Source organism: Nyctibius grandis, chromosome 3 (genome assembly GCF_013368605.1).
Source record: "Nyctibius grandis isolate bNycGra1 chromosome 3, bNycGra1.pri, whole genome shotgun sequence".
In the NCBI taxonomy this organism is placed as follows: domain Eukaryota; kingdom Metazoa; phylum Chordata; class Aves; order Nyctibiiformes; family Nyctibiidae; genus Nyctibius; species Nyctibius grandis.
In genome coordinates, this window is record NC_090660.1 from 76,537,942 (window position 1) to 76,565,658 (window position 27,717).

Consider the following 27,717-nt stretch of genomic DNA (forward strand, 5'->3'; position numbering starts at 1 on the left):
GGAAGGGCATGAAGCAAAATTAAAGCACAAGAGGTACATGTTATAATTTGGAAAAGATTAAAGACCAATGTGATTGACACAATGTTACAAGAAAATGAAGGTCACAAATAGTGCATGACTATTTTGTTCCTGTTGAGTGGCAGGACACAGCTTTGAGGCTAAATGTGAGCTTTGAGTGCCAGCTATTTTTTCACGCTGTCTAGCTGACTTCGAGCTAATGAGTGATGGGTGCATTTTTCAACCCCTGAACATGGGAAGGAAAAACACACATTTAGCAATTGGTCTTTTAGCAGTAAAGTTATTCATCAGGAATACCTCTTCAAAGAAGCCAACTACCTGCCCAGTGTTAATTGATCCGGTCCAACCTTGCTTCAGAACACCTTGTATTTGTTTTCATCTGCTTGCTTTGTGTGGAGCATTTTGTTCGTGAGCAAAGACTACCTGAGACACTGTTCAGTCCCCTGATCAGTTATAAGCAAGCACCCACACATTCAACATATTAAAATAGCAGTTTACTCAATATGCACCATAATCAGGAATATGCTAAAATGAAGTTTGACACTGACCAACAAATAAAGTATGCTCTTCCAACCAGTACCTTTTTGCAAAAAAGATTTTTAATAAAAATACGAAGACTCATAAAATCTTCAAGTACTTCCCAAGAAAGCTTCTGTGATGGGAGCTAACTTAGAGCTAAACAGCCATTCAGAAAAAAAAAAAGACACTGGTTTGTTTGCAGGCTTGCCATTTCAAACTTTTACAGATATATTTGACACTTCTGTAAAATTTTCATAGGAAATACAGTACTAATATTCTCCTCCTAGTTTCTCCGGCAAAGTGATATCTGAAATTAATATTGAAAGTCCCTGAAGAAACACTATAAATATGTTATCTATGCAGATATATTTTGTTATGACAAAATCAGTTTAGCAGTCAGCTCCAAAGCAGAACATTAAAATTGTTGGATTCTCTTAAAATAGGCTGAATTGGCAAGTAAGGAGCAAAATGTCCTGTGGTTTATGTATAAAGATTATGCAGCAAGCTGTGTTTTGTTCCTAAAGGTGTTGACCTTGCAACTTCAGTGTATCCAGTTTGAAATCTTCATGAGGGACTGCAAGTGATGACATGTTTGCACTGAAGGTTTGGATTTCAGTCAGACAGGCTGAGATGCAGCTCTGCACTTTGGGATCAATCCCTGGAAAGCAAAATATACTTGGTACAGTTCAGGGATAATACTTTCAGAAGGGCAAAGCATCTTAGGCATCTAAACCCTGTTCTCACGTAAGTCTTCTAAACTGCACTGATTTTGATGAAACCCTTGCCAAGGTGCTTAATTCACATTTGAAAATGAGATTTGGGCTACTAAAACATACAGAAACTTTAAAAGACCTTATTCATGGTGCTGTATGCATGTTCTGTGTATGAGGGGCAGACACAGGATAGGACACGTGTTTGCAAAGGGTAATTTAGTCTAGGGAAGCGACGCTGCTCTGATTCATATCTCTGCTGCAGATCCTTTGCAGCCGTGGCCAGCAATCACAGGGCAAGTTGGTCAGAAACCTGGAGCGGTTGTTTATTCTCGCTTGGTTTTCTGTGCGACCAGCACAGTAGCTTGACAGTGCTGTGGGAAACAGCAGGAGAGTGGGGCTGGGTGGTGGGAGTGGGACTGGTCCTCCTGGCAGAAGCCTGGCAGCTGCCCAAGGCAGCACCCTCAGAGCTACGTCAAATAAGTGCTGTCTGGAAGTTGGGGAGATTTGTTCAAAAAGCTTTAAGGAGAATTACACTTTAAGAAAGAATTCAAGGCAGAGAGAAAATTCATCTTCTGCAAAGGGAGACAGCACGTCTTGTCGGCCTCTTCTCCCAGGCAACTAGCGATAGGAGAAGAGGACATAGCCTCAAGCTTTGCCAGGGGAGGTTCAGGTTGGACATTAGGAAGAATTTCTTCTCAGAAAGGGTTATTAGACATTGGAATGGGCTGCCCAGGGAGGTGGTGGAGTCACCATCTCTGGATGTATTTAAAAAAAGACTGGACATGGCACTTAGTGCCATGGTCTAGTTGACATGGTGGTGTCAGGGCAATGGTTGGACTCGATGATCCCAGAGGTCTCTTCCAACCTGACTGACTCTGTGATTCTGTGATTCTGTCTTTTCAGTTCAGGTACAGTTCAGGAAAGCATGCTGTGAAATGCAGGAGGATTTAAAAGCCTGTACGAGGGAGAGCCCAGCAAAAGCTATTGTCAAGGGAGAGAAAGGAGACATTTCCTGTATACCTTTAAAGTGCAAGTTTGGATGAGGGAGGACTCTAGGCAGGTGTTATAAAACATTAGTAACATGCTCAAAGCATGCTCAAAGATAGGATGTTAATGGTGATATTGGGGGTTGTCTGTGGACTTAACAATCAGCTTAAGGAAAAATGAGAGTGTCAGCATGTGTAACTTAGCAAACCCACTGATGGTAGTTTAAGAAGTTACTGTCCATGCTGGCCTTTGCTGTTCTCTCGCACAGCTGGCTTGCATGGATCCATGTGTTTGTGTCCCTCAGACCTTTCAGTGCCACTGCTGGTAGCTTAGCTTGAAACAAATCTGCAGCAGCCCAATTAAACCAACAGACGTTGCATGGAGTAAGTGAGACTTGTTTCTATGTTCCCTTCCATCAGCTCTGCTTTGAGGCTTGAAGCGGCAGCAGATACGTGATTGCAGGAGCTCTGTAAATGCTGCAATCATTTGCTAAGTGAAAATATGTCCCCAGTGAAATGCAGTAAGCCAAAGAAAAACAACAATCAAAAATGAATGACTAGATGAGTCTAGCCTGAGACTTGTACATGGAAAGCTTGTCTCTTCTCCTTCCTCCTTTCCCAAAACATTTGCTAACTCCTTCCTGCTAACTTCTCCTCCTTCTCTTTTCTGTTTTTGTACGACGAGCCAAAAACTCACAGAGATGCTCCACAGTCATCATTCATAGCTCTTAAAATGCCTGGACCTATGTAGTCTTCTGGAATCATTCCTTTAAACTAACTTAGGATCTTTATAAAGATTCATATGCAAAGCATTAGGTTATGGCAGAAATGTTCTGCAAATATTTATATTACTTTGCTCCTTTGCTACCACCCGTCAAGTTGTGCACTTCTGACATAATTATGTAAAATATGCCTCACTACTCAATTTACTGTAGGAAAATTAATAATAATAACAAAAAGATATTAAGGCTGTTACAAGAGTTCCTCTTATCTGTGCCAATACTACATGTCAAGTGGAGTGACGTAATGGCTAGCATGCTGATCATCTACATTTCTGTGTTACAAAACTAACAAAAATAAATCTAATAATTCTGCTCTCTTTGAATAAACACTGAGTGTAAGATAACTCTGGACAAGTTTGCACATTATGAAAAGGAATAACGTGAATAATATTATGAACATAACCTCAGAGGATGCCAAAGTATTACAGTCCCAAATCTGCTTATTATAGCTAAAATACGTTTCCGCATTTGGTTAATCTTCTTAATTTACCGTGAGAAAACTAACACCTCACTGTCAACTAATTGTTTCAATACCTTAGTCTGCAAAGTCAAATGAGAGAGGGCGGGGGGAAAAAACCCCCAACAACCACCCTTCAGAACAAGCTATTTTCATTTTGCCTTTACATCAGCACGCCCATTGAGACAGCCTGGAAGCTGGCCAACTCACAGGAAATGATTGCTGGGATTCTCTGTTCCTCTCATATCTGTCATTACGCAATTATATCCACTGCTTCATTTTCCCTACTGAACAGTAGAGAAATTTGGTCATGTACATGTGAGAACAGATCTGGCAAAACAAGTTAAAGCTGCAATCCTTTATAAATGTGATGTATCTGAAAAAAACCTTAATTTAAAAAAAAATCCTTTGGTGTACACTGCTGTGTTTTTTATGCAGCTTTTACGACAGCAGTATCTCTGTCTACGTCTTTTCCAGAAATAAGATATATACCCTTTAAGATATATACCCTTTCAGATTATTATCTGCTCCACAAATACTCATCACTTCTATAAGCCATCACAACATGCTTCTTTGGGAAACACAGGCTTAGAGATTGCCAAGGAATGTTTTTCCAAGAAAGAACTGCATATTCCAAAGCTAGTTTGCATTTTTTTTTATAAATCTGTTGGCTTCTACACCTTTTTACTTATAGCTGTAATTATCTTCCTGCAAAATAAAATGCAGATTGCTCCAACTAGTCTCTGTTCTAATTTTAGAAAAACAACATGCAAGGATCGCAACATTATTTAATAGTAGTCATTAAACTTGACAAATAAATCTCTGTTTTTTACTTGACTAGAAGGATAGCAATATCTCTAGTATGCATACCGGTTAGAAAATTGACATTACATAGAACAACACACCTATATCCCATATATATGTGTACGGCCTGTGCCAAATGCTCCTCTACTGTACTTACTAAATATACAAAAACCTCTGCACTTCCTTTTAAGCCGAAGCAATAAAGGCTGAAGTGCTGAACTTCCTAACCCATCATCACGGACTGCCTGTTAACATACAGCACAAATCCATGTGAAAAAGCAGAGACTACGGTTCGCAGGTTCTCAATACTGGCACTCAATTGGCAGGACCTGTCATCTCTGTCTAGCCTGCACTTTGTGACCCTAACATTTTCTCTTCTTTCCCACCACAATTATTTGGCGCTGAAGAAAAAAGGTGCAGATTACCTGTGGGTCAGGCACAGGATATGAAGAACAAAGAGAGTTCTTGAAATCCACTTCACTCTGTCTGACAATTTGTGGATGAACAGTCAGGGAATTAAATCAGGCTGTGAAGACTTTCAAAACACTCACATTTTAAACTTAAGACTATAAAGAGCAGCTTACAGTGCAAAAAAAAAAAAACAAACCCACAACAAAAACCCAAACCCTACCTTTTACTGTCAAAATAGCACAAAAAGAAAACAATATTTTTTATTTAAAAAAATAAATTTAAGGCTATTAGCTGTATAAACTATTAGCTATTGTAAACAGTGAGGACTAAGAACTAAAACTATTTAACAAACTCATTTTTATAGCCGATGACTTAGAAGTGCTCTCCTGCATTGAACACATAACCCTTTTAGAACACACAATGGATGCCATTCTTTTCTAACAGAAAAAGTGATTAAAATCCTATTATTTTGCTTGGTCACACGAACAAATACATTTGGATTAAATATGATACTCCTAAAGTAAACAGTATTTGTTCCAAAATGAATACAGATCTGATTCTGCAACTTGTGTTTATTGAAGTAGCTACACTAAAATCAAGGTTTACATTTTCATTTCAGCTGCACCTTGTAACTGGAAGAATCCAATTTAAAATAAAACATGACCTGGAGAAGTATCTATACAGCAACTGTAACATGACAGTTACATTCCCACAGCAAAATAAAACTCTATTTTGCTAGTTCTCTTTACGTCATAAGTGTCATGAAGCAGGTGTTTCAAGAACTGATAGTGTCTCGGTATCAATTACTTGATACATTGAAATCTTTCTATTGAAAAGGAAGACCAAAGTGTAAAATCGTACCCCTAGCACAGGGTCAGTAGAGCTCAGGACAGTCACAGTAAGTGTAGCCCTCCAAACCCCAGAGCTTTCTCGCTTGCTTTAGGGTGTAGATTTGTTGTTTGGGTTCCAGTTCAGAGATACTCCCTATCGTTCCGAATATGCTCACTACATTCCAGTTGTTCAGACAAGATAAAACATAAAACTATTCTGTTTCTGCAGTGTATGATCTTACTCAGGGAAGTGTTTTGGGGTGCCTCCCTAACAATCAATTCTTACTACAACTCTGACAAAATAATTTGTTATTCTATTTCTGTACATTTTGCAGGAAAAGAGAAGCGAAGAGGAGGGTGTCAGAGAAAGAAATTTACTCATAGACAGAAACAGCTAAATATGACTCAAGTTTATCTGTTTAAAGAGTCTGTGTCACTCCTGGAACGGACAGTGTTAAGTTCAAAATGTCAAATTCACTTTATTTTAAAAGTTCAGCACTTCACATTGTAAATACCTTCTTTACGACAGGATTGATGTTATCTGCAGATATATACTTTTGTAAGAAGAAAAAATTCTCTGACTAATGAAAGCCAGTGAAAATAAAATATGAATGTGTTTAAAGAAGCAACAGAAGCCATGAACGTGGTCAGCAAGTCATGAATTATTCCCAAACGTATTAACTTGAAAGTATACTTTTTACTAAAGGTTGTTCAAACATATTTAAATTATAAACAATTTCAAAACTAAACTTATGAGAAGAATGATTTTTCCCTAAAAGCCTGAAAACAATCTCAGGAAATGAGAGTGCTCTTGTGGTTCACATGGAAATTTTCACAAAAAGATGTAAGGTCTCTCTTACAGTCCTGCGCAACCAATTCATTTAAACATGCCGTGCCTTGGTGCTGTTGATCATCTCCTAAATGCATGTGTCTGAATGAAAGAGACGATGCTTTGCGCTATCGAGTCTCCCATCCTTGTAATTATCTGCTAATGGGACAAAGACTGGGATTAAAATTCTCTCTGATAACCCTGCCAGTACAGACAGCTAAAACTTTCCCTCCTATGGGCAGCCTGAAGACCTTTGCGTGACACTTTGCATTTTTCTCCTTCCTTTTCTTTTCCTGCTCAGTGTTGTGGGGCAGATGTTGACCCCTGTGCCACTGCTCAGTGGCAGAGGTAGGGAAGTGAGCTGAGGCACCACTGCCTTGTCCAGCTGGAGCAGAGGACGACTATCTGCTTTGCCAGAGCTCTAGGAGTGCCAGCTGGATAGGCAAGAGTTTCTGTGCCACCCTACAGCCTTACGTTTAGAGAAAGGGAGAAGCAACAGGAAGGTAAATAAAGTGATAAAGTGATGCTATGAGCTTACTAGGCTCCTGTGTATTTCAGCTGAGCTGTACGTGTGCAAAGACCACTCCATCTGATTTTCTTGAGACAGGAAATCATATAGGGTCTATTTTCAGTGGTACCTAGAATGAAGGTACTCATCACTGGCCACATGAAAGAAGTTAAGTGGTTAATAAGTTGCATAAGCCTATAGGAATGATCTTCTCAAGTAAGCTAAGGAGGTATTTGTTATTCTTCGTAGCTCTAACACTCATGAACCACAGCAGCACATTCCACAACAGCCAGGCATCGTGCATTTCGAAGCTTTTAGCTGGGTTTTGTGCACACCAGCAAAGCCACAGTTCTGCCTATGAATAAAGACTTTGTTTTGCATTACTGTTCATTTACCTACAGCTACATGTGCGGTGTAATTTAGTCCCACGTTCATGAAGTGGAACTTCATGAACTTTCTGCAAGTTACCTATGGTTGTGGTATCACATAGACAAGAAATTATTTCCAGTCGTTCTCTTATATACGTATCAGGGAAAATTCCTTACCATGATTTGTATTTCCTTTCCTTTCTTTCCTTCCTTCCTGCAGTGAAACTGAGCTGTTCCTGGATTGCTGCTGTGGAAAACTAAATGCAAATAGATGGGCTTTGTGTCTCAGTCTGAATGTGCTAAGATAACTGCTGTGATGCTTGCTGGAAGGGAGTCCACAATTGTTGATGGGTTCATTAGAAAGTGAACTCTCCTACACTTCATAGGACTTAAAGTACCTTAAAAATTAGGCTGACACCTACAAATAAATGTAGTGCTGTAAAAAAACCCCAAAACTCTACTGAAGCTTTTGGAATAATCACATTTGGCTTTCCCGGAACTCTGTTGCTGAAGGTGAACTATCAGAAGTTGAATCATGGGCTCCCCATAAAGCATACCTAGACACAAGTCTGGTCGGGAGGTTCCCATTACAGATGTTACAAACATCAGGAGAAGGTGCACTCTTATTTCAGCCAAATGAGAAAAGGCATTTTTGAATAGATATTTCTCTGCAGGGCCCTAGATCACTCTACTCTGGATGACCAGATATTAGTTCAGCTGCCATCCTTACGCTATTTAGGGGTGAGAGGGAGATAATTCAGCCAGCTCCATCTGAAGTTTTCCTCTCCCTGCAACCACCCCTTGTATCTCACCAGGAATAACGTTTATTCAACAGCCTTTCCTGTAATTGCTTATTTTTTTGAGTTTGATTGCCCAGAAATCTACTTTCAGTATGTTCTACAGTCCTTTCTACCCGTTTCTGTAATAACTGACTACAGTTGTTTCTTATTCGACATCCAGCTAAACAATTAGGAAGTAAAGGACGAAAGGTTCGCTAAAACTTTCTAGGATCCATCCTCCAATCACAGTCAAAACAGACCAACTCTGCCAAAATCAGACTGGTGCCTCAAGAAAAACAGCTATTGCTCACAGCAGTAGAACCAGACCTAGTGGTCTGAACATGAACTTCTGTCTATTGTTCATGGCTAAATGAAGGTCATCTGGCAAAAACCTACCACTTTATGAAAAGCTGGACTGTTATATTCTCAATTTTTGTATTATCAGCAATAAATATTCACGTGACCAACACGAATGATTACATTCAACAATCACCAAGAGCTGATTCTGCTTTCAGCTGCATCTTTAACTATCACTCTCCTTTGAAAACTATTTTCAAACAAAATTGATTTGTTTCATAGACTGTTTTTTAAATATTTCTAGTGAAGAAATATTTCTTAGAATATTAACGAATGCACATGCTATTTTTCTGGTTTGAGAGAATGTGAAATGTAATGTTCTTAAGAAATTTATTTTCTTTGGCATCATCTTAGTCAATATTTACTTTTGGGTGAGTAAACCCACTCCTTTACCTCAAGAGAGGTTAACCTCCACCTATCAACAACACTGTTGCTCTGTACTGGATAAGTATTTTTGTTCCCCTGACATTGACACAGCTAGGTTGACTTTCTTCCTTGCTGGTACATCATTGGTGAATCCAGCACAACAAAGGAAATTCATGCCATAACACTACATTGAGGTCTTGAAATGCTCTGAGACAAGTTCTCAAATGAAATGTTTAAAACAGAACTGGGGTAATTGTGCATGAGGGAAACAAAGAGCAGGAAGCACTCAAAGCTGCCGTGTTTACCTCTTAAACAGCTGCTACCTATTGCTTTAAAAAAAAATTCCCAACCAAAATAGTAACAAACCCCTCCATCCTCCAACAACTTTCTTTATGAATGATCGAACAATTAAAACCCATAAAGTTGTGTATGGTTTGGGGAGAATCATTAAATTCTATGTAACTTTACTCCTCATCTCGAATGGAAGATAATACCAGCTCTAACGGTAGTGCTGCAGACTTAATCAATGGTTTAATCTTTTAAGCATTCTGAAAGCTTATCACAAACTGAACCTAAATGCAGTAACTGTTAATGCCAACTAAGTTCATTAATATATTAATGCATTCTCCATGGCACTTCCCTTCTAATAATATTATTTCAAAAAACATAAAGAAGTAAAAAATAGACAAGTGATACTAAGAATAATTATAACTAATGATTATAAAATAATAAGATCTAAGAAAAGGAAAAAAAATTCTCCTTTCTCCTGAATTATTTTAATTCATACCTACCAATATTTTATGTTATCTCAAGGACAAGGGTATAACTTTGCAGTAACTTTACTGATTTCTGAAGCATTATTTCACACCCCTGCAACTGAAAGCCTAGAAGTCTCACTTGCTTTATGGACAAGAGAAATGGGAGCTATTAAGCAATACACATAATTACAAGTAACTTGTTTTGGAACAGCAGTACTTAGAGAAGCAAGACTGATTTACTGTTGTTCTGATTTCTTCTTTTTCAATGGGTTACCCCATCATTTTGTAAACATAATTTGTCACCAACACCAGCCAGAGTTCTCTGTAACTACTTTTTGCCTTTCTTTCAGATCTGTTATCCCTGCTGAGAGAATCTACTAAAGAAGAATTTTTCATACTGACACCAACTGTAGTCTTGCTGTGAATAACCACATTCCCATAAAAATCATTCCATTTATTGCAAAGTTGTTGGCAGACCATAGGAATAATAGTCAACTCAGGAAACCTTTTATCCTGAAATCACACAGCTTAACCCTTTGCATGACCACATGAAGTTTACACATAAAAGCTATATTACCACACTGGTGATTTAGTGCTTTAGTAAAAGCGTTTTTGTTGTTGGCAGTTTTTAAAATTAGTTTTTCACAATACTACTTTTAACTAAAAAGAAAAAAAAAGATTGAATTGGAATCAATCAAGGAGTATTCAGGGTTTTTTCTTAATATACAATGTTGTATTTAAAATTACAGACTCTTTCCCAATACATGAAATAATACAGTAGCATAGATGCTTGAGTGTGGTTTTGATTATAAACTAAAAATTTACAGTCATACAAAAATTTTTCGTCTCTATTTTTCCTACCTTCCTATGGTAAGGAAAGATGTATGAATTTACAATATGATGGAACAATTAGAAAAAAAAACATTTGCTTTATGATTTTTTTTGTGGAAGATACTTCTGTTAGTCATTATATTTGCTTTGTTAAACACCAAACTAATGGAAGTTAGATTCAGGAAAGAGACATTAGTTTTGTTAGTCCTCTTGACAATTTGGGAGTCAGAGGTTGCTTATATTCAAATTTCTATCTGAATTTATTAAAGTCATAGAACAAAAAAAATCAGTGTATGTTTTCACTGTCTTTTTTGTTCTGTTTTTCAACCCTTATTTGTAGGTAATTATGGCTTGATTTATGCTTCATTCATTTGACCAAGGCCATAACGGAAGATTTGGAGTTGCAAACACACCTTTAAGAAAAATACACACATTTTGTTCCAATAAATTAATTGAAATATTTGGCTTGTTTTTTTAAACTTTTCAGTCAGAGAAAATTCTTAGAAAACCTCTTACTTGAGTTACAACTGCTGCTGCAATTGGCTCTCGCCCTTGCCTACCAGTGTTAGGGAAGGCGTTATTCCCCTGTGTATCCATACTTAACATTCGCAATGCGAGTTGAACAAATATGCAGAAGAAAAAGAGGAGACCTTTCAACTGATTGAAGTGATTTTCTACAGTTCAGAAAGATCATTTGCTTAGATATAGCTGATCTTTCTTGTGGCAATAATATTTCAGCTGAGCTCAGTACTCATGTCAGCAGTCTGTACTCTGCTGTCAGTGAACATGTAAGAACTATCATCTCCCGACTGCATCTAGCACTGTAGGTACGTTCAGAAAGCACCTGGACTGCCCTGTTCTGACTGGACAAGGATCTTGGGAAAAAAAACTCAAACAAATACTTCATTCCTTCAATACCTCATTGTTTCTTTTGTTAAGCTTTTAATTTACATTTTTTGAAATCCTCATTAAATCCTCACGCTTTAACAGCACACATTAAGATCGCTTTAGTCCACTACAGAATCACCCAGCCTCGTGACCATATCTAAAGACAGATTTTAAAAATACAATCAACAACGGCCAAATTTCACTTTAAAACACGGAAAAATACAAGTGATACTGCAATGACTAAAGGGAACAATCCCCTCCCCCTTTCTTTAAAGTTTCATTAGACCACTGAACTGGATGAAATTCAGATAGAGGCCTTATTGTAACCACACTGAAACAGTAGAAATCTCCCGAGACCGTGAAACTCAAACATTTTGGGAACCAACTTCAAGCACTCCTTTCGTGCTTTTAAAACAAAATGAATGAAAGACACTTCTTAATTTTTCACCCTGTAGCAACATTTTAATATGATTCCTACAAAAGCCCCAGCACAAACATATCTGTTTAAAATACATATGCATGCATATTTTCTTAAAATTTAAATGACAATAATAGCAGTCACGTAACCACACAAGCACAAACTGCATGATGGCTCTCAAAACGCCAGACAACTGCAGTGATAACACTGTAAATTCGTGATAAAATTAAACCTAGGCTAAAGAGGTTGACAGAAACTACCTACCATGCATACTGCTAGAGATGCTTACGCTGTGATTTCAAAATTGCATTTATGTGAGGACAGGCTAATGTGCTGTCACCCTGCAAAATGGCATGTAAGGATAACACTTCGTCTCACCTAGCTTTCCCACCATTTTCAGAGGCTAACCCACTCATAATACCAACCTGAATAATGCAAATCTGAGGTTTGCAGGTTAAGATGGTACCCAAATCAACAAGGAGAGATTTTTTTTAAAGGTGACTATTATGTTCTCTTCAGGTTATCCTCTGGGTTTTGCATTGGAAGAGTCTAGTGAGGAAAAAAAATGTTTTGCCTCAAAGTGGTGGAATCAGCACAAAATAACTGCATTACACGAACAGAAAGGGTGGGCTGGGAAAGATATTTGAGTGTAAATTAATGTTGATCTTAGCTGGAATAACTTGCACTCTTCAGCATTCGGAGCTGCACCAGGGACTTAACTGGATGTACGAGATTTTACATATCTGTCAGCTTAATCAGAGACCAAAACACAAAATCCACTGCTCAGGAATATTATTTGAAATTGTGAAACTTTTTAGATTTTCAGGTTATAATCTAATAATGTTTTACTTCAGAAACATATGAATGAGTCATAATTACAGTATTGACATCTGTAGTAGTAGATAGGCTTTTGTTCAGTGGTATTAATAATATTTAAAGAAAATGTAAAAACCACTTTGTTCACATCAACTCCATGAAATATTAAAATCCAAAGAGAAGCCTCTCTATGCAAGAATAAATGGAAATAAATGCATAAATTAACAGCAACGTTAACTGCTTTTGCCATTACTATCAACTATCTACTCATTCATTTGGCATCACTGTTCTATTATTTTAGATTTCTGGGTTAAGTTAAATAATAAAAAGAGGCTATTCATATCTGAAATGACAATTCTGGCACTAAGAGGCCTTCAGGATGAATCACATCATTACTTGATTTTGGATCGAACATGCTGAACCATCAAGCAGTGTATCACATCTGTGCTTAGGGCACAATCTGCATTGGCAGAAGAGCTCTGTGGCATATATCAAGGGTTCTGCAACCCCTCAAAAGTAAAAGTTCATTACAGGCAAGTGTTTATATGTGTCAGCAATATAAGGTAAGCCAGTGTTTTGAAATCTGTTACTGGATTGACAGCAAAAGCATGGAAATAGACTGCAAACTTCTCAGTCTGTTAAATTTCTTACAGTGAATTTTGCATCTCTTAATTTTCATCAAGCCTTAGATTTTTTAGAACAATAATATTGTTTCATTATTGTTTGTAAGAGAATTTGCAAAGTGCTGTCTCACATCACTCGTTCTATAGCAATCTTTATGTTACCTTTCAGAGCCTGCCGCTGCAGCACAATGCTAACGTTTTTGTTGCAATTCAAGCTGCCATACCTGGGGTAGATCTGTAATTCCAGTAACAGACCCTGTCTACATACTGCTTCAATGCAGATATTACAATGGCTGGTCACAAGTGGTGTTCCCCAGGGCTCAGTATTGGGGCCAGTTCTGTTTAATATCTTTATCAACGATCTGGATGAGGGGATCGAGTGCACCCTCAGTAAGTTCGCAGATGACACGAAGTTAGGTGGGAGTGTTGATCTGCTTGAGGGTAGGAAGGTTCTGCAGAGGGATCTGGACAGGCTGGATCGATGGGCCGAGGCCAGCTGTATTGAGGTTCAACAGGCCAAGTGTCAGGTCCTGCACTTGGGTCACAACAACCCCATGCAACACTACAGGCTTGGGGAAGAGTGTCTGGAAAGTGGCCTGGTGGAAAAGGACCTGGGGGTGTTGGTTGATGGCCGGCTGAATATGAGCCAGCAGTGTGCCCAGGTGGCCAAGACTGCCAACAGCATCCTGGTTTGTATCAGAAATGGTGTGGCCAGCAGGAATAGGGAAGTGACCATCCCCCTGTACTGGGCACTGGTGAGGCCACACCTCGAATACTATGTTCAGTTTTGGGTCCCTCACTGCAAGCAAGACATTGAGGTGCTGGAGAGAGTCCAAAGAAGGGCAACGAAGCTGGTGAAGGGTCTAGAGCACAAGTCCTATGAAGAGCGGCTGAGGGAACTGGGGTTGTTTAGCCTGGAGAAAAGGAGACTCAGGGAAGACCTTATTGCTCTCTACAGTTACCTGAAAGGAGGCTGTAGCAAGGAGGGTGTCGGTATCTTCTCCCAAGTAACAAGTGATAGGACAAGAGGAAACTGCCTCAAGTTGTGGCAGGGGAGGTTTAGATTGGATATCAGGAAAAATTTCATCACTGAAAGGGTTATCAAGCATTGGAACAGGCTGCACAGGGAAGTGGTGTAGTCACCATCCCTGGAGGTATTCAAAAGATGTGTAGATGTGGTGCTTAGGGACATGGTTTAGTGATGGACTTGGCAGTGCTGGGTTAACTGTTGGACCTGATGATCTTAAAGGTCTTTTCCAACCAAAACGATTCTATGACTATACGGAATTCATACTGGTACAAGTACAGACACCTGAAACACTGCAATGATTAGTGATGACTGATGTCCTTCTGCTCTAAACATTGGGGTGTTTTCTTAAACTGTGGTTTTAAAAAAATGGACTTTACTTGAAATGTATGAATAACTGCAACTGGAACAATTACAACTTAAAAAATAATCCAAAATAAAAACCAATACAAAACAAATTAGCAAATACAATGGAAAACTGGAAAGTTTTCTTGGATGACTATTTGCAATGTTTTTTTGTCCTTTTTTTTTGAAGTTGTTTGAATACACACATTTTATAATTGTGCCAGCAAAGAGAGCATTCATGCCAGGATGTTCCTGAGGAGTGAGACATTAAAAAGACCAAGTTGAATCATTGTTAGAAAGCCAACTACAACTGTACACAATAACAAATACTACAGTCACCAGACTCGGCTGTCTCTTTTCCCTTGTGAGTACTCTATGACAGAATTATCATCCTTGTATCTGTAGATACCATCCTTATCACCATCATCATCCCTATCTGTAGATGAGGACACTAAGGCACAGTGATCAGGAATTATAAAGTAGTGGCAACCACAAAAATGGACCTCATATCACTTCATTCTACACTAATATGTATGTAAAATATGTGCACCAGACAACAGATTAGTATACAATGCCAGCAAAGGCTTACCTTGTAAATGTTCAGAGCTTAGAGCATGGCTTCAGACACAAAACTATCTTGATCTGATTTTTTCTATGCAGAGAAGATAAGCAAGCTTTTCTCTCTGGTGATCCTGTTCTCACAATCCTCCCTCTCCAATTCCTTGGTCTGCCTGGCTTTGTCTGAAGCTCCTCCAACTCCCATCAGTGACTGTGGACCTCTGTACAGCTCAGTTAAGTTTAAATCTAGGCAACATCATACCTATCACACCTGCCCAAAGCTGGCTCTATGACATTTCCACAAGGTGTGAGAGAATAAATGATGGACTTCCACACTGCTAATAGTGGCCAACCTGCTCTCCCAGCTTGCTCTGGAGCTTGCTCCAAGCCTGCACTTAAGGGCTGGCTTGCATCCAAGCAGTTCACTTGATAGATTACTTGACTCTAGGACCAGATGTGCTAAAATGCTTTCAGAAAGAGGAACGTTTTACCCTACAGTAGTCATGGTTCTTTGAGATGTGCAGTAACCTGCACACAATAAGTCTGTTGAATGTTATTATTCAATAATGTATATTATCATAATGCCCACGATTCCAAATCCTGCTTCAGAGTGCTACTGTGCTAGAAGCTACCAGCCTGAGTCATATTAAAGTATCAAGGTCTGAGGGGAAATAGTTTCCTTTTCTCCTTCAGATTAAAGAAACAGAACATATGGCTAGATTGCTTCAAAGGCATTCCAACAGGGCACTGCATGGTACGCTGGGGACATAGTTGTGTGCACGGTCACTGAAGGACCTGGGAGGAAAGTCACTTAGTCTCCTGCGGTGTTACTGAGACCTACAAAGGAGAAAATTCTCAGGCTGATGAAAAGAAGAATATATGTCTCTGTCACGAAGAAAAGGTCTCCTTGGGGCCTAGAAGTGATTTATACAGTGCATTTGCTTCCAGCAGCAGGGAGGCAGCCTAGTTTCACCTGTAAGAATTGAAGGCAAAGGCCAAAGAGGGACTAACGTTGGAGTAAGTTTTGCTTTGTGATAAGGCTTCACAGTTGCTGTGCTGGGGTTTTGTTGTTTCCTTTCTTACTCCTGAGCTCTCCCTACAATCTTGCTGGAGCACGTCTTGGAGAAATCCCTTTAGTGCCCAGTGTTAGTACGGAAGGTATCACCATCTGCTTTAGTGCCATGCAAGTCTGCATTCCAACGTGGGCCTTAGAGGTCCTTTACATTTCCTTAGGGAACAGAAGGGCTCTGCATACTGCTGGGCATCAGACAGCCCAGTCACATTTCAAGTAGAAAAGCTGCTCTCCACACAGCCTTGAGCTTGCAAAGGAATACAAGGGAAAGGTAGTGTTGATAAATACTGCTACTCTGATGACTGGGAGCTACAAACAAGGAAAGCAGGCACATCCACAGAGTAAATTATGCAGAAAACAATCCACAAAGGGCAGTTTTCATAAAAAATACCCGGCAGTTAATTTCTCCCTATCAACTTCTAGATCTGAGTAAATCCAGATCTTACCAGTAGGAGTCCTGGAAAGATTTATAGCCATATGGGTGGAGGTTTACAGGGCAAACACAGAGCATGAGAGTGCAAGGAAGGAAATGCTGTTTATTCTTTGCTTGAAACTGTGAAAAGATGCATCTATGTAAATCAGTATCTCGATGCTTCATGAGAACCAGGTATGTTCCCTGTATGTGTAAAGTGTGGGATTTGTAAAACGTTTCTGTATTAATCTAACTTTATTTAATGGAGTGCAGAGGCAGAAGAGTTAGAGCAACGCAGACGGCTGCTCTTGTGCTGCTCCCCGGCGTGGGAGGACCAGACAACCCTGCCAGTGACTGGCGGGCAGGACAGCAGAGCAAAGGTGCTGCCTGGCGGCCAGGGGTGGGAAGCGAGCACCACGGCCCCCGCCTGCCCGGGCTGCCGCTCCAGCCAGCCGTGGTTACAGACAGAGCTGCACCTCATGGAAATTCAGAAGGACCATGACAGGCTTGAGAGCTGGACCTGTGCAAACCGCATGAAGTTCAACAAGGCTAACTACAAGGTCCTGCATGTGGGTCAGGACAATCCCAAGCACAAATACAGGCTGGGTGGAGAATGGATTGAGAGCAGCCCTGAGGAGAAGGACTTGGGGGTGATGGTTGATGAGAAGCTCAACACAAGTCGGCAGTGTGCACTTGCAGCCCAGAAGGCCAACCGTATCCTGGGCTGCATCAAAAGCAGCGTGGCCAGCAGGTCGAGGGAGGTGATTCTGACCCTCTACTCTGCTCTCGTGAGACCCCACCTGAAGCACTGCATCCAGCTCTGGGGCCCCCAACATAAGAAGGACATGGAGCTGTTGGAACGAGTCCAGAGGAGGGCCATGAAGGTGATCAGAGGGCTGAAGCACCTCTCCTATGAAGACAGGCTGAGGGAGTTGGGGTTGTTCAGCCTGGAGAAGAGAAGGCTCCAAGGAGACCTTCTAGCAGCCTTCCAGTACGTGAAGGGGGCCTACAGGAAAGCAGGAGAGGGACTTTTTACAAGGGCATGAAGTGATAGGACAAGGGGTAACGGTTTTAAACTGAAAGAGGGTAGATTTAGATTAGATATTAGGAAGAAATTCTTTCCTGTGAGGGTGGTGAGACACTGGAACAGGTTGCCCAGAGAAGTTGTGGCTGCCCCCTCCCTGGCAATGCTGAAGGCCAGATTGGATGGAGCTTTGAGTAACCTGGTCTAGTGGAAAGGTGTCCCTGCCTGTGGCAGGGGGGTTGGAACTAGATGATCTTTAAGGTCCCTTCCAACCGAAACCATTCTTTGATTCTGTGATTCTATGAAATCGCATGCTAATCTTAACGCAGGCAGCTTTCCAGAGGGGTCTGTGCATAGTAGTATGGTAATGCGATGCCTTAAAGGTTCATTAATCTGAAGTAACACCATACTTGTAATCATAAAGCACTTATGTAGCTCTTTATGAGACACAGAAGAGACTATGCTCTGAATTTCAATCAGGAACACATTAATATACATCCAGGTGGGTTTTAAGTAAAAATCTGGGGAAAAGGTCAGCATTCCTAATTGTTACAACATAACTGGTTTTTTTTTTCTTGAAGAACCAAAGTTACTGCTTTACAGTAATACCTGATAGCATTCCCTCATCTTTTATCATTAAGAAAAATATGTCAACTAACATAGCTGAAAACTCATATCATACTGCCATTCATTATAAATGACTCTCATACACATATCATCACTTCACATATAGAGACTTCTCAAACAAAAGTGAATTGTGAAGGCATGAGTGTTCATTATGTACCCTTCTCTGATGGAAGAAAAATGAATGCTAATCATCATTACTGTGCCTTTATGCATTATTGCACTTCTTGGAGGCGTCAAAATTATTTTTTTTATAGTATCATAATATATATAACCTTATTTTGAACACCCCCCACAATCCCACACCAAAAACCTGAAATGAACAAACAGAAATAAAAAGCCTAAAAGAAAAAATAATAATTATGAAATAAAACTAAAAAGTAATTTGATTTTAACTACTTCAATAGAATTCAACAGAGACAAAAAAAAGAAGTACCTTATTAATGAAAAATTATTAGGTAATATTTAAAAAAAAAAAAGCTTCATAAGTGACATTTTCAGCTCCAGTAAATATCTCTAAAGGAACAGATCTAATGAGATGGTTCAATTTTAGAATAGAGTTTGCAAAGCATTGAACTAACTTTTTAAAATAAGATGCTCATAACCATTCACTACCAGCAATTATTATTTTAACATACCTAGTTATAATGTGCACCTGATATGCCAAAGAAATTAATAAAATAATCTTTTAAGAGGATGAGTATAAAAATGCAAATATATATAATCTTTAACGATGCAGACAGGTAGATGTCACATTTCAGTCCTATCAAGTTGTTAATTTCCCTAAAACACTGGACATACATCCTAAAATACCTAATATGTGTAATTGCTCCATATATATCATTAAAATATTATATCACAGAATCACAGAATCACAGAATCACAGAATGTTAGGGATTGGAAGGGACCTTGAAAGATCATCTAGTCCAATCCCCCTGCCGGAGCAGGATTACCTAGATCATATCACACAGGAACGCGTCCAGGCGGGTTTTGAATGTTTCCAGAGAAGGAGACTCCACAACCTCTCTGGGCAGCCTGTTCCAGTGTTCGGTCACCCTCACCGTAAAGAAGTTTTTCCTCATATTTATGTGGAACCTCCTGTGTTCCAGCTTGCACCCATTGCCCCTTGTCCTGTCAAGGGATGTCACTGAGAAGAGCCTGGCTCCATCCTCATGACACTTGCCCTTTACATATTTATAAACATTAATGAGGTCACCCTCGGTCTCCTCTTCTCTAAGCTAAAGAGACCCAGCTCCCTCAGCCTCTCCTCATAAGGGAGATGTTCCACTCCCTTAATCATCTTCGTGGCTCTGCGCTGGACTCTCTCTAGCAGTTCCCTGTCCTTCTTGAACTGAGGGGCCCAGAACTGGACACAATATTCCAGATGCGGCCTCACCAGGGCAGAGTAGAGGGGGAGGAGAACCTCTCTTGACCTGCTAACCACACCCCTTCTAATACACCCCAGGATGCCATTGGCCTTCTTGGCCACAAGGGCACACTGCTGGCTCATGGTCATCCTGCTGTCCACTAGGACCCCCAGGTCCCTTTCCCCTACGCTGCTCTCCAACAGGTCTGTCCCCAACTTGTACTCATACATGGGGTTGTTCTTGCCCAGATGCAGGACTCTACACTTGCCCTTGTTATATTTCATTAAATTTCTCCCCGCCCAACTCTCCAGCCTGTCTAGGTCTCTCTGAATGGCTGCGCAGCCTTCCGGCGCGTCAGCCACTCCTCCCAGTTTTGTGTCATCAGCGAACTTGCTGACAGTGCACTCTATTCCCTCATCCAAGTCATTAATGAATATATTGAATAGAACTGGTCCCAGTACCGACCCTTGAGGGACTCCGCTAGACACAGGCCTCCAACTGGACTCTGTCCCATTGACCACCACTCTCTGGCTTCTTTCCTTCAGCCAGTTCACAATCCACCTCACTACCCGATCATCCAGACCACACTTCCTCAGTTTAGCTGCGAGGATGCTGTGGGAGACCGTGTCAAACGCTTTACTGAAATCGAGATAGACCACATCCACAGCTTTACCATCATCTATCCACCGGGTTATGTGTCTTATCATCCCTATCACAACATAATCAGCATGTAAAATCACACATTCTCTTCTGATGAGATAACTCTGGTTCTCTTGAGAGTAGTACATCCATGTAGTTATTCACTCCTGCACACAATTAAAATTCTACTATAGACAGAGTATGAGATATTTAAATGAAAATTTTCAATACTGAAAACCTAAACTTCCTATTTTGAAGCCCAAATTCAGATTTTGGAATATAAATTTTAAGAACACTGCACTATTTTCTACTGTTAGGCCTAGTATACTTCTACAATTTCATTATGAAATTACTATTAATGCAAGAAAATATTTTTTATTATGGTACTTACATCAAATTAATATCTTCCTTCCAGTATGTAAAAAACTTGTCATATCCATTTAACATGCTGTTTAAGAAATGTTCCTTCAAAATCTGAAATTATTTGCTATTATACCAATTTGGAATTAATTACTACAAATAAATCTGTGTAAAGTGAAGGAAATAAGCCATCTTTTTTACTTTTTCTCAAAGCAAGAAACTAAGAACTGAGAGTGCAGTAACTAATTGTAAATCTAAATGCAGCTCACCCATTCATAAACAGAATATTGACTTCAGGCTAGACAGTGAGATCTGACTGAATTTTTCATTGAGTTTGAAAAATGCCAATTACAAACACCATTATTATTATTATTATTATTATTATTATTTATTACATAGAGAGCAACAGATAGGAAATCAGATGATTCATTTACCTGGCTGTATCCCCTACTAAATTAGGAGGGGTAAACTAGTTTGCAACTGATGTGCGTTGGCATTGAGTCACTTTATACAGACTAAAAAATGACTTCTGAGTTTTAGAATTTAACCTAATAACATTAAATAAATCTCTAGGTTGAGCTTTGAAAATCCAGTTAGGCCATACAGAAATCAAGCAGTGCTTTGGAGATCACTGCTGCAACTCTGCCCTTTGCATTCAAAATGTTAAATCAGTCTTCAGCAGTTTATAAGACAAAATACTTCCCCCTAACTTGGATAACAAGAGAGCTGTTCTGATTAGAGCTTTCTGGAATGTGTCAAATGAAAAGAAGATTTTTATTAAAAAACACTAACTTGTGGTGTCTGGAAAAATGTGCATCACAGGCCAAAGTTATGACAGATGATTGCCTGCCCATAAACCCAGCCTCTCTATATGCCAGGAAGGGTTCCCTCTGAGCCTGAGTGAGCCAGAGAGCATCAGCTTTCAGGTTCCCACTTTGAATTATGCCTAGACACGAAGTCATGTCTACACAGTGGGTTAGACATGTTCCAAATCCAGCTTTGCCTGTCTTCATACTATTTCTGGGCAACAAGGCACAAGTCTGTGGCTCGCTGGCAATGTCGCCTACAAACTTCTCGCTTCCTAACAGCCCAGATGCCTATGCACACGAATTGGAAAGCTTCGGCCTGAACAGGGTCATCACTAGATCTTCCAGGCTCAGTCCTTCATCAACAAGAACAGATGCTCTGAGCCTGAGGCACAGCCAAGCCAAATTGCCCACAGTTTTCATGGAAGCCTGCCAAACTGTAGGGCAGCCTGAACTTCCAAACCACCAAGCAAGGACCTTGAGTTTCTGAGACAGATGCAAGGAATCTGCCTCAAGGTTGCAGGCCTTGGGAACCAGGCAGGCCCTGCTCATAATGGTGATGCTCATGAGAACAACAAACTGCAACTCCAGGAGGACAAGTTCCTTCAAAAACACCACGTGTCCGCAACGTGTTTAAAAAAACCTGAAATTTCTGGTGAACTGAAAGCCTCAGTCTGTGGCCAGGTCTAGTCCTTACCTGCTGCTTCCCACAAAGTACAGGCTGTCTTATGCCCCTCCCTGTGTACTTCTCTGAAGACAATGGCAATCCACAAGCACAAACTCACTCCCCAGCACCACTGGAATATGCTCTTCTCACCCTTGGACAGGCCATGATCTTTCAGCTTGGAGCTCATGTTCCTCAGAAATAAGGACATAGAGTTCATGGACAAGGACACAAACACAACTGCTCACTCCTAAGTGCCTCTGTGTGTGAAGAAGACAGACTAGGGTATAGACACAGACTGTTACACTTGAGTTTGGAGATGCAAGATAAACTGGCTTGTTATGGGGGAAATGCAAAGAACCAAGCTCTTCCAGTGAGCTCCTCTGCTTCCATGAACCACCTGGATCAGCATTTTTTTCATACACAGCTTCAATGTTCTTCAGTAAATAAACTGCTATGCTGTACTGCTATGTCTGGAACATGCCAATTAGCAGAAGATAATCTACCATCCCTAAGATGCAGTTGAATAACTTCCATTAAAGTCAGTGAAGCTGACAATCATGTATGAAGAAGTAGTTACAAGTCTACTAAGTATCTGGCTATGCACAACGAATGAAAACACACTGAATGTTATTGAATATGCTGGTAAGATATAGTAGTACTTTCACCTTCTGCTCTGAATAAAGTGAAATATAATCAGAAATCAGAAGCAGATTTGGAAAATAACTAGCATTGTTATACTTTTCTACAAATCTGAAAAATCAGTGCTACACATGCAACTCACTAATGGTGTTTCTTATATCCAAAACAATCATATCTTTACATACAGCTACCTTACTGAAAGAAAACACTACTTTAAAATTCAAAGAAATCATCTACTTTATTGTAAGTATAAAAAATAAATACTCCACTAAGGAATGGAATTAAAAATAAAGCACATTTAAATAATTTCATTACATTCTAAGATGCCAAATCATCTGTTAGTGGTTTCTTTTTAGATGAAAAGAAATCAAAATATAGGACAGATGTTGGACAAACCACATTTGAGGTCTATCACACACTGGCATTTTTCAAATTATTTTGGCTCATCTATTAAATAAGGTGTATTTTGCTTGATTTTGAAAAGGGAAACATCAGGAAATATTTAAAGGCCAATTGCTGCCAATTAATTTTGATGAGCAAAAGTTACATTTGAATCTTTTAGATTCTTTTGCCTGTCTGGAATAACACACTATTCTAAAAATCTAGCAAAACAACAACTTGATGATTAATGTGTGTTGGCAGCCCCACCACAAGCTTGCTTAACAGTTGGATTTTAAATAAACAGCTGTCTTCATTATGATGGGAAAGAAATCTGACTATTTTCATGTTTTCGTGTTATTAAAATATGATCAGAAATTACTTTTTTTCCCTTTTAAGATGGAACAGCCAGGCATTATGGTGACAGTCTCTTTCAGCAGTTCGGATAGTTTTAGAACGATCTCACAAGCGTCGCCAAACCGTAGCCTACGTAGGCTGAAAAAGCCCTTGGCATGCCGACACCAGCTCCTCGCCGCACACCACAGCGGAGAGGCAGAGAAACCCCAGAGCGTAACAAATTGTACCTGCCACTGCAGAAGGCAGAGGACCCCCAGTAACAGGCCACTGAGACGGACAGCGTATACAACATTAATGATTTCCCTCGGGTTTAAGGTAATACTTGCCCACAGTGGGATGTAAGTGAGAAATCTGTACCCTGCCATTAACTCTTTATAGAAGCTGAAGTTTAGTATTTAATGGCCTGTGCAGACTATTGAATTCTAATGTTTATAGATGCTTTTGGTGGATCCACTTCTAAAACTTGTCTACTGTGGTCATACATACTAAGACCTGTGAGGACAAAACCCTACCATTTCAACTGTTGTAACCTTTGAATGCCAGTGCAGACATTTAGTGTAGATATTATTATATATCCTAATGACTAAATTATACAGCTATTTTCTAAACGTTTCCATATTAAAACTGTGAAACCAAAAATAATTGTCAAACCATCTAATAACACATAAAAAGAAACAAATACTAAATCACCTCTATGTGTTTTCAAAGAATGAACACTTACTTCTAAATCATTGAAGAACAGATGTGTGTCCGCCAAATTGAAAATCATCTCTTCCATTCGGAGTCCAAGAGACACGGAGGTGGGAGGATCCTTAAAGAAGAAATTAAGCGAGTACACCCTCAATACAATGCCTAACATATATACCAGAATACAAACTGGAGGAATTGCTTTTCAAGAGAGATTATTTGATGTATTAAATGCAACATCCACTTGTTCAGTTCAACTTCAGCAACTCTCTAATCCTGTACTATACACTTACCAGTAGCATTCAAAAATATTACTTTAACTCGACTGATACCATGATTCTGCAGCGGGACCTCTGTGGTCACCCTCTTGCATTGCTGGCATGGGCTCTCTGCCCTCCATGCAGAAAGGGCAAATCCATTTCACCTAAAACTTCTCCAGATTTTACAACTGTGTACAAGTTTTATGATCAACCAGGGGCATGATAATGCTATTGTTACTCAAAATAAACTCTCACTGGTCACAAGTGGAAGGATTCAGTCCTGAGAATAGCTAGTGACTTCAAAGCAAATCACCGTTAACGTTTTATTTGCAAATGGCAATTATATTTAAAACCACTCCTTGATTCTCCACAAAACCATGCTTTAATTACGCTTTCAGTTTGGCCCACCCATGCAGAGTGAACAAATCTATTGTTTGTTATTAATACATAACACACTTAAACTTCTCTACAGAAATTACCATAACAACTTATTCCTTACTGAGCTTATAAACTCAAAAAGCATGTTCAGCATTGTGGTTACAAAATGCATTACAGATGTTTGTCTTGTTCTGATTTTTTTGTGTGTTTTATATATTCTCAATCTGAAAAATCGAAAAGAAAGCCTAATATATACATTTGATATAGAGTTTCTCATTTATAACACCAAGTATATCCAAGCGCACCCAAGCATGAGTTTGAAAGAACATGTTATATTATCTCACGACACTCTCTATTAACAATGTTAGTTTGTTAGGAATTATATTTTAAATAGAACTGCAGAAGTGACAACCCATATTTTACTTAAAATAAGTTAATATTCTAAGCCTGATGACAACTCAAAGTTAAAAACCAAGAGACGCAGTCCCTAGTTTCTTTTTCCACCTCTCAGTCAAATTAATAGGTGTTTCAACATGATCTCTGAACTTTCAAACAGTTTTCTATAACTACTGGTTAAAAGGCAAAATGTGTCAGTAGCAAAGAGTTGGAAAAGAATGGTGATTTGGCAGTTTGCTTGCCTTCTGGAAATGCCAAAACCTAAGTAAAACTACTCAGGAATAGAATTTTGGAAAGAAGCATTTAGAAACAAAGCTACATAGAACAGACAAAACAGCTATTCTTGAACTCACATACATTAAGAGCAAGTAAGTTTTCTTGTATCAAAAAAATAGCCCTTATAAATGGGAAAGAAAAATTGCATTATGCTATTTTGATGAACTTTGCCCTTAAAAATAAGCCTTCTATTTAAACTGGCACTGCCAAAAAAAAAGTATTTGGCTTCTTAATTCAGATTCAGGAAAGACTTTAAAATACGGACAAAAGTATTCTTTCTGTTTTAATATTGCTCTATTTGTAGACCTACGCCTGCCTTTATTTCACTTTTGTAGGCATGTGGGGTGGAAAGAAGGTGATATTTTCTCTCTAGCTAGGCCTGAGGCTACTTTTCCTTCTGACATTCCTGCTTATCTTTGTGCCCAGTTACCACCCTACCATCCTTCACAGCTCATTAGCCTTTTTTTTTAAAACCAGAGAAGGATTTCTGTTGTTCCTGAACACTAACAGAAGTCGCCCCATGGAACTCTCTGCTCCAGTTATTAAAAGGAGTTAGATGGACTAAGTGTCCAAGATGCAAATGAAGATCACTAGCTACATATTGATTACCAACTGCTAACATAACAGGGTAGAACTAATCCCATTCTGAGCTTCCATTCATAAATAGGAACATCATTTTGAACAGCAGAATAAATCAGCAGACAGAACATGATGTTGGTTACGAACCCATACAGTTAATTTTAAACAAATGGCTGTGAATATATATTTTAAGTTTCAATGTGCACATGACTTAAATTAAACATTTTTATTAAACTTTTTATCACACTTCTGGGTCTGAAAAAATGGCTTTTTGTAAACCTTTCTGTGAACATTTCACTCCAAGGTACTTTTCAATGGCAGACAAAACAGAATGGGGATTTCTCTGAAGTAATATTAAAATAATGCCATTTATTAGGTTAATTTAATTAGGAGAAAAACAAATAAGAAAATCATTGGCACCTACTGAAAATGTCAGATTAAATATCATAAAAGCTAAGAGAAGAAACAAAACAGGTTGCTTTTCAAAGAAACCTTAATTCCTTGATTAAACACAATCTTTTCTATAGAAAGTTCCACTTAGCATAAAAGCTGTGTTAAACTGCAGCTCTGGATACCCACATATTTAACAGAAGCAAAAGCCTTATCTGCATTAGGGTTTTAAATATCTGCGTAGTCACAATCTTGCAACTGCTCTAGTAAAAAGCACAAGAGCCTTGGTTTAAGGCACTGCAGTAGATTAAATTCTGATGTCAGACATTACAGTGGGGGCTGAAAACTTAAAAAAAGACAAGGCTAGAATAAAGTTTTCAAAAAAATAATCCCATACCAAACCTTCTTTTGAAATTTTAAGCCACTAATTGCTAACTAATTATTGTGAGGTGTCACACAATGAGGAGGAAAGCTAACAATCTGTTCTTGTTGCTTGGGATTTGCAGGTTCAGGTGGAGTGTCTTTTCAGGTATAGTCAAAATCAGGTACAAATCTCTGAGGGAGGTACAGTTTAGCTAAAGAAAAGAAATACCAATGTCAAACTGCTTAAGCAGGCCTCTTGTTTTGAATACTGGTATTGGAGCCAAAACTTTGTCTGTATGTCATTTCTAAATTCTACCCACTTGATTTCTTTGTTTTGTGGAGAAACAAGAAGCTGAAAAACAGGAAAGTTCACTTTGGGTACAAGGCTTATTTTCCACTTAAGCCTACAGGTCACAAATGAAGGGTTAAGTGAAACCAGGCTTTGTTTTTCTCAATCTCGAAAATATATTAAACCACATTAAAATAGCTTATAATTTAAAGGAAAATTCCTTTAAAGCCTCTGAATATAAATGCTTTCACGGAGAATGGAAATGTACGTAAAGACCACAGTATTCTAGTGCCAACACTGATACATATTTCCACCTGCTCCAAGATACTAAAGAAGGGCTCCAACTTTTTCCAAATTCCCAAACTTAATCAGTTGACCTCTGGCTCAAAACATAAGTTTTGAGGTGTTAGAAGCCTTAATGTCAATTAAAGTAACTGATAACGTGATATTTGATCAATAGAGTGCTCTCTGCATATATTACAAAAAAATTCCAAAAGCAAATGGAAATGTTTTGTTTTGTTTCTTTTTTTTCTCTTCTGGAAGTACAAATCATATTCCTACACTAGTTTCATACATTTCCATGAAATTCACAAAATTCAAATCACCCTTAAATAAAAATGTAGCAGTTTATATGATTGCGCAAACTGAAAAACACGGGTATTATTTTGTTCCAACAAAGCTGAAGGACAAAAGCAGGGAGAAAGCAGAGCACAACAGCAGCAAAAGGAGAGCAGCTGATAAAAACAGATGAGAAAGTAAGAAT

General features: G+C 39.1%; 1 protein-coding gene across 8 annotated transcripts in view; it reads right to left on the reverse strand.

Moving 5' to 3' along the window:
• EYA1 (EYA transcriptional coactivator and phosphatase 1) overlaps window positions 1-27,717 on the reverse strand; it is a 170,117-nt gene that overhangs the window by 16,084 nt on the left and 126,316 nt on the right. For all 8 annotated transcript variants that reach the window (XM_068395941.1, XM_068395939.1, XM_068395938.1 and 5 more), the window contains one exon: window positions 24,058-24,147. In XM_068395941.1, coding sequence (XP_068252042.1) covers window positions 24,058-24,147 — 90 coding nt within the window. The remainder of the gene's footprint in view (window positions 1-24,057; window positions 24,148-27,717) is intronic.